At 62.4% G+C, this 6018-nt stretch overlaps 1 protein-coding gene across 1 annotated transcript in view; it reads right to left on the minus strand.

Moving 5' to 3' along the window:
• Positions 1 to 5308: 5308 nt before the first annotated feature.
• PARK2 (parkin RBR E3 ubiquitin protein ligase) overlaps positions 5309 to 6018 on the minus strand; it is a 394517-nt gene continuing 393807 nt past the window's right edge. Inside the window, exon 12 of the mRNA XM_006757721.2 lies at positions 5309 to 5853. Coding sequence (XP_006757784.1) covers positions 5741 to 5853 — 113 coding nt within the window. The 3' untranslated portion in view covers positions 5309 to 5740. The remainder of the gene's footprint in view (positions 5854 to 6018) is intronic.

Here is a 6018-nt window from a genome sequence, read left to right on the forward strand (position 1 = left end):
CCCCCAGTCCGCACCCGCAGCTGTGGCGTCCTCACCACGGCAGCAGGTGTCTGCAGCGTTAAGGCACCGAAGAAACCTATTTCATAATCGCGACAGCCTTGTATGGGAGGGAGCTGCACCTGCCCGGCCGGTTCGACTCAGTGACTAGAGCCTCGGCCCAAGGATGGAAGGGTCACGGGTTCGATTCCCAGTCAAGAGCTTGTGCTCAATTGCAGGGTCCAGGCATGTACGGGGGGCAACCAATCGATGTGTCGCTCTCACATCCATGTTTCTCCCCCCCACTCCCTCCCTCCAAAAGTCAATGGACAAAATACCCTCCGACGATTAAAAAAACAACAAAAACAAAGGAAAAGGCGGAATGTCAGTCTCGTCCTGCATCCGGCTGTTTGCTTTCCTTTGTCCATCGTTCCCTCCGCTTCCTTCACGGCTGTGCGTCCCGAGTCCGGCTTGGGTACCTGAGCGGGGTCACTGTCAGGACGCGCTAGGGGCGCATCCTGGTGTCACCCTCACGTGCTCCACGAAGCAATGCCCTTGAGGAACCAAGGTCATGGGGGACATGTCTTTCTCTCACGTGGCCGCCTTCTCTCCCAACCACTGTGTGTGCCCGGCTGAGACCGGACCCCGGCTGGAGGATGAGGTTCGGATTCCCCTCCCAACTCCCAGCACCACCCGGCCCTGGGGTCCCCGCTCGCCTTCCGTCCTGGGCCCTGTGCGTCCGATGAAAGAAAGCCTCGCTGCCTCACATCTGGACGTCTTGGTGCCGGGCGGGGCCTCCCGGGGTCTGTTCCAGGAGCAGCTGGCCCCTTGCAGCTCCACGGGCGCCATCGTCCAGGCAAGGGCTGCGCTTCTCCCGGCGAATGTGACCTGGGGTGCGCCCGGTGTGACCACGGCTGTGAAATCAGGGGAGGCGTCGGGCCCAGACTCTGTGCCCTGCACACAACAGTGGTTCTGTGCTGGGCGTCCCCTCCACCCCCAGGACCTGCTGCTAATCAGACGTCATGTGTCCCCGGGCTACTGAGCCCCTTGTCTACACTCACAATGTTCCCTTGCACCGCGGAGCAGGTAACGCCCAGAAAAGCAGAGAGCGGGCACAGAAAAGCCAAGTGGCCCCATCGGCTAGCGAGGGAGTCATGTCACTCAGGAGGGGGAGGCGGCACCAAGAACAGCCGCCACTACTGCCAGGGGCAGGGCTGCTTTAAGGGGGGGAGTTAGGGCCACGCTCTGGTCACGTATAAACTGCACGAGCCTCTCCTCTGTCTGTGAAACCCAACGACAGCTTTCTTAAAGAGGGTGATAAAACATTAGTTAAAACAACCACAATATTTGACAAACAAAATGGCAACCGATGAAACTGCCAACCGCGTGGATGAGAAGCTGGGGGTTGGGTGGGAGGCAGGGAAGGGCCTGTGACTAGGGCAGCGGGAGTCAGAGCGTTCGAGTCGGTGTATGTTTTAAAGTCAGAATTAAAGGCGGTGACGGGCCTTGGAGACCTGGGTGAGCAGACGAGCTCTTCCCCACGTGGCGTGATGCGATCGATCCCGCGTGGACAGCCCGTCCCTGCGCCGGTTGCCCTGCGGCCAGTGGGTCCCCACCCAGAGCTCAGCCTCGAGGACACCGTGAGCCACTGCCTGGCGGGCGACCTGCAGCACGGCCATCTCCGTGGTCTCCTCTGGGTCCGAGGCTACAGGAGAACAGGACGAGGCCGGCGGTCCGGCCCCAGCGCGCCTGCCCGGACGCGGGATGAGGGCGCTCTCGGCGTTGCCGCCTCTAACCGGGCGCTGCTGCTGCTGCTCTTGCACAAGAGGCGCTTCCCCCAAAGGCATGTCTAGCTCTTCCCATGGAAACCACCCGCCTTCCCAGCCTGAAGGCACAGGGGTCTCCTGTGTGAGGCGAGGCCTGCGCCTCCTGGCTCGCGTGTTGTCCATTCCCGGCCTCAGTGGGAAGGGCCCGGCTGGGGGACAAGCCCTGAGCCGCAGCCACTGCCTCTCCTGTTGGGGAACGTGTGCTCGTCCCAACGCACCCACTCAGGACGCGCTGCGAGCGCAGTGCGGGCGACACTTTCCCACTGAAGGTGTTCGCTGCTTCCTGCCCAGGCTTCCCCGCAGCACCGTGTCCCATCAATTCCCACCCACCTTCCGGCTGTCACAGCCGGCCCCTCGCAGAGCCAACCCCACGTGGTCACACTGGCCCCATGTCAAGCCCACACGTGGAATGCCCGCTGCCTGGGAGCCCACACGTGACATGCCCGCTGCCTGGGAGCCCACACGTGCGTGGCTCAGTGGTTGAGCCTGACCCGTGAACCAGGAGGTCATGATTCCCAGTTGGGCACATGCCCAGGTTGCGGGTTTGATCCCAGTGTGGGGCGTGCAGGAGGCAGCCGATCAGTGATTCTCTGTCATCATTGATGTTTCTCTCTCCCTCACCCTCCTGCTCTGAAATCAATAAAAACGTATTTTTAAAAAATGGCCTTATCTAGTTTACTCGACTTCTCAAAAGGGAGAAGCACGTTTCCCAGCTTCTGAGCAAGTCATCACCCGGCTCTGCGCGGACGGGGCCCTGCTCCCACCTTCCTCAGCCCCCGCCTTGGCCTGAGGCTGCTCATGATGGCTTCCTGGGCGGATGGAGTTTCCCTGGGAAGATGCCTTTCCAGGGAGAAACCAGGAACAGGAAGACCTGGCTTTCCCAGGAATAAGACAGCGGCTGCTTACCTGGGCGCGTGGACCGTCTCGTTCTCAGGCGTCTTCCCAGGCCCCAGGGGGCCGCGCGGTCCGGGCAGGCGGGCGGTCAGTCCCCACCACCGCCGGGCAGGGCTCGCGAGCAACTCGGAACCGGCGCCTCCTCGCTGTGGACACAGGACCATCTCCCGAGAGCTGGTCCGACCCGTTTCCCTCCCCCTGCCCCACATTCACCGGCAAATCCCTTGGGAAGAAGCAGCGGGTGTCTTTACTACGGTCATTTCGGCAAGTTCAAGCTCAGGACAGTCATTAGGATGGAATTTACTGACTAGAAAGTCTTCGTTCCTCGGCTGCATTCCCATGAGCACCGTTAGCTGTCACGGGAACTTACGGATCCTTTTCATTATAGAGCGACTTTTCACACCGCCCCAAACCACGGGAGGGAGAGACAAGCGGGTGCTCACATGTAGCTCCAGCCCCAGCACAAGCGGCATGTGCACGCAGGTTCCTCAATACCTTTTTCTGAGGATTAATACAAAAATAGTTGTCATTACAGCGTGCAGTCTCGGTAAAGTGCTCGCTCACCATCACACTAAATGTTCGTCCTGCTGCACAGGTTCCCATGGCCAGGCCGCTTAGTGACTGCGTGAAAAACCTTTGAATTGGAGCTGAAAATGCAACAAAACACGTAGGAACTCAGCGTGCAGCGGCCAGGAAGCCCTGGGAAGGTGTCAGTTAGAAACCCGCCGAGGCAGGAAGACCCCAGCCCAGGCTTTTCAGTGGAAATAAGTAATAACTTCTAGGGGGTGATCTTCATTTTTTCCTTTCGCCATTTTTACCCTCCGTAAGGAGCATGTGACGATGGGATAATTATGTTGTAATACAAAGAAAAGCATGAGAGAAACTGCAGGGAAAAGCGTGAGTGGAGACCTGATGCTAAACAGCATCCTGAGAAACGCCGCAGACCACAGCGTGGAGTTAGCCCGAGCCCAGGACGCAGAGGAGGCAGTCGCAGTCCGTGGCCGTGGGGAGGGTTCCAGGACCCCGTGGGCAGGGGAGCCCCTGGGCTGCCTGGGAGGAGGCAGTGCCCTCCCGACAGAGAGCGTGTGAGAAAGGACCTTAGTGTAAAAGGAAAACCCCGAGGGTTTGGACATAAAAACGCGGTTGCCTCAGACTGACCGACCTCAGAGGGAGGCGGGGGTGGGAGGCGACTGACCAGAGAACATATGTGCATATTCACAGCCCACAGACGGACAGGGCGGTGGAGGCCTGGGTGTGTGTGTGTGTGAAGGGGGAGCCGGGGGACAGCAGCAATACTGGCCACAATAAAAGCCGCCATCGCCTCAGGGAGACCCCTCAGGCCGCGGGGAGGCCCCTGCGGGTCCTGGCCCCCTCCCGCACCCCCGCGTTCATGGAAAAGAGCTTCACAGGCGACTCGGAGGCGCTCAGATGCTTTTATTGACATTTGAACAGAGCCTCGCCAGTCCCCGGGCGCCTTCCTCGGGGGAGAGGACAGGCCTGTGTACAATCTGGGGCCGAGTTCACGCTCCGGCCGTTTACAGCAGGTGGCGCTCCACATTCGGGCACGGTGGCTGGCTTTTCTCACGCACTCCAAGGATCCGCTGTCTCTTCTGGAAAAAGCGGACAAGCCACCCACCAGGGGAGGAGCGGGGACGGGGCCTCCTGTGCCTGACATGGGGAGCAAACCCCGGCCACGGCGCAACTGGCAGCGCGGACCCGAGGACGCGGAACGCGGCGCCCACGTGGCGAGGGGCCGTCCATGTGTCACGTGGGGGGGGGGTGTCAGTGCCAGCAGCTGCTGCTGGGTTTGTCGGACGGATGCCGGGACTGCGCATTGCAGACTGAGCAGCGACGCCGGCCTTGGCGCGTGTGGCTCAGCCTCGGACCTTCCTCTCCCACGGCCAGACCTCGGCCCCATTATCCCTGCACGGCCCACGGGCTTCCCATCAGCCCGGCGGCCTGGGGGCCACGCTGACAGAGCGAAGGGGGGCTATAGGGGAAGGGCTGTCCCTGAGTGGGGGTTCGGAAGAGAGGGCAGGCGGCCTGGGGGCATTTCCGAGGCCCCTCCCCTTCCCTCCCAGCAAAGGAGGAGACCTGCTGCTGATCCAGCTTCCGGGTCCCACGTGCAAAAGGGGCCCAGGTGCTGTGGATAGTCCCGCCCACATGGTCACCATCGCCCGCAGAGAGGAGCCGAGAGCAGAGGCAGGCACTTCCTCCCGCCTCCGGTGCAGGCGTTGGGCTCTGCCCGCGGGCACACGCCTCGCTGATGTGTGATCGTCGATGGAAAGTCACCAGTCCCGCCATCCGACCGGTGCAGCAGGGGGGCCACATGGGACCGCCTGGCAGCAGGTCCGGGAGAGAGGCTGTTCCAATGGCCCCGTGACACTGGGCCGCTGGGAACCACGCTGACCGCCCCCTCCAGGGCAAACAGTTTCCGAAATGGCTCCTAATGAAGCGGCGTGCACAGCGCGTGTGGGTTCTGCCTGCGATCTACACTCCTCAGTGGGGTCGGCCCCCGTGGCTCCTCACGTGGGCGGCACCTGCTTTGTGCAGCGGGAGACTCATCCCCGCGGAAAGGGAACCCGGGGACCGTGCGGCTACTGCGCTGCCGGCCTGAGGGCTGTGGCCGCTGGCCTAGAACCGAGATAGACGCTCGGCACCTCCCACCATCGCTCCTCCCAGCGCCAGCCGGGGGTGGAGCGCGGGGGCAGGGAGTTAACCCTGAGATGCCTCCGTCCCTCCCAGCGGCCTCGAGCTCCCGAGATGCCAGGCCTCCGGGAGGCGGCTCATGCCACCTGTGCGCTGCTGTGCACGGCCCAGACTGAGACCGAGACCTCGTGGTGCTGGTTTTCCCGGCACAATCAACGCGAGGCTGGGAGCTGCCCAGACCTGCTGCTGTCATTTTGGAAAGAACTGTGTGCATGTGTGTGCCTATGTGTGCGTGCAAATGTGCGTGTGTGCATGTGTGTGTGTGTGGGGAGAAAGGGAGAGGGGCAGACGCCGCTGGACATGGAGCTCCGGCGCCGACGGTGGGCCCGCGGCAGCTACACGTCGAACCAGTGGGCGCCCATGCAGGCGCGGCTCCACTCGCAGCTGCAGTTCCAGCACCACTCCAGCTGGCACTGGGGCTGCGGGCACTTCATGTGCATGCATCCGCCTGCGGGCAAAGCACACGGCACGCTGCTCTAGGAGGCGCTGAGGGCACCGCCCCACAGCCCAGGGCTGCTTGTGCATCTGCCCAAGGGGGCGCGCAGGAGACACTGAGGGCCAGCTCCCTTTGGCAGGGGAACCGCCCCCCAGCACCCCGGGGCGGGTGCAGGAG

Source organism: Myotis davidii, unplaced genomic scaffold, assembly GCF_000327345.1.
Source record: "Myotis davidii unplaced genomic scaffold, ASM32734v1 scaffold1494, whole genome shotgun sequence".
Taxonomy (NCBI): Eukaryota; Metazoa; Chordata; class Mammalia; order Chiroptera; family Vespertilionidae; genus Myotis; species Myotis davidii.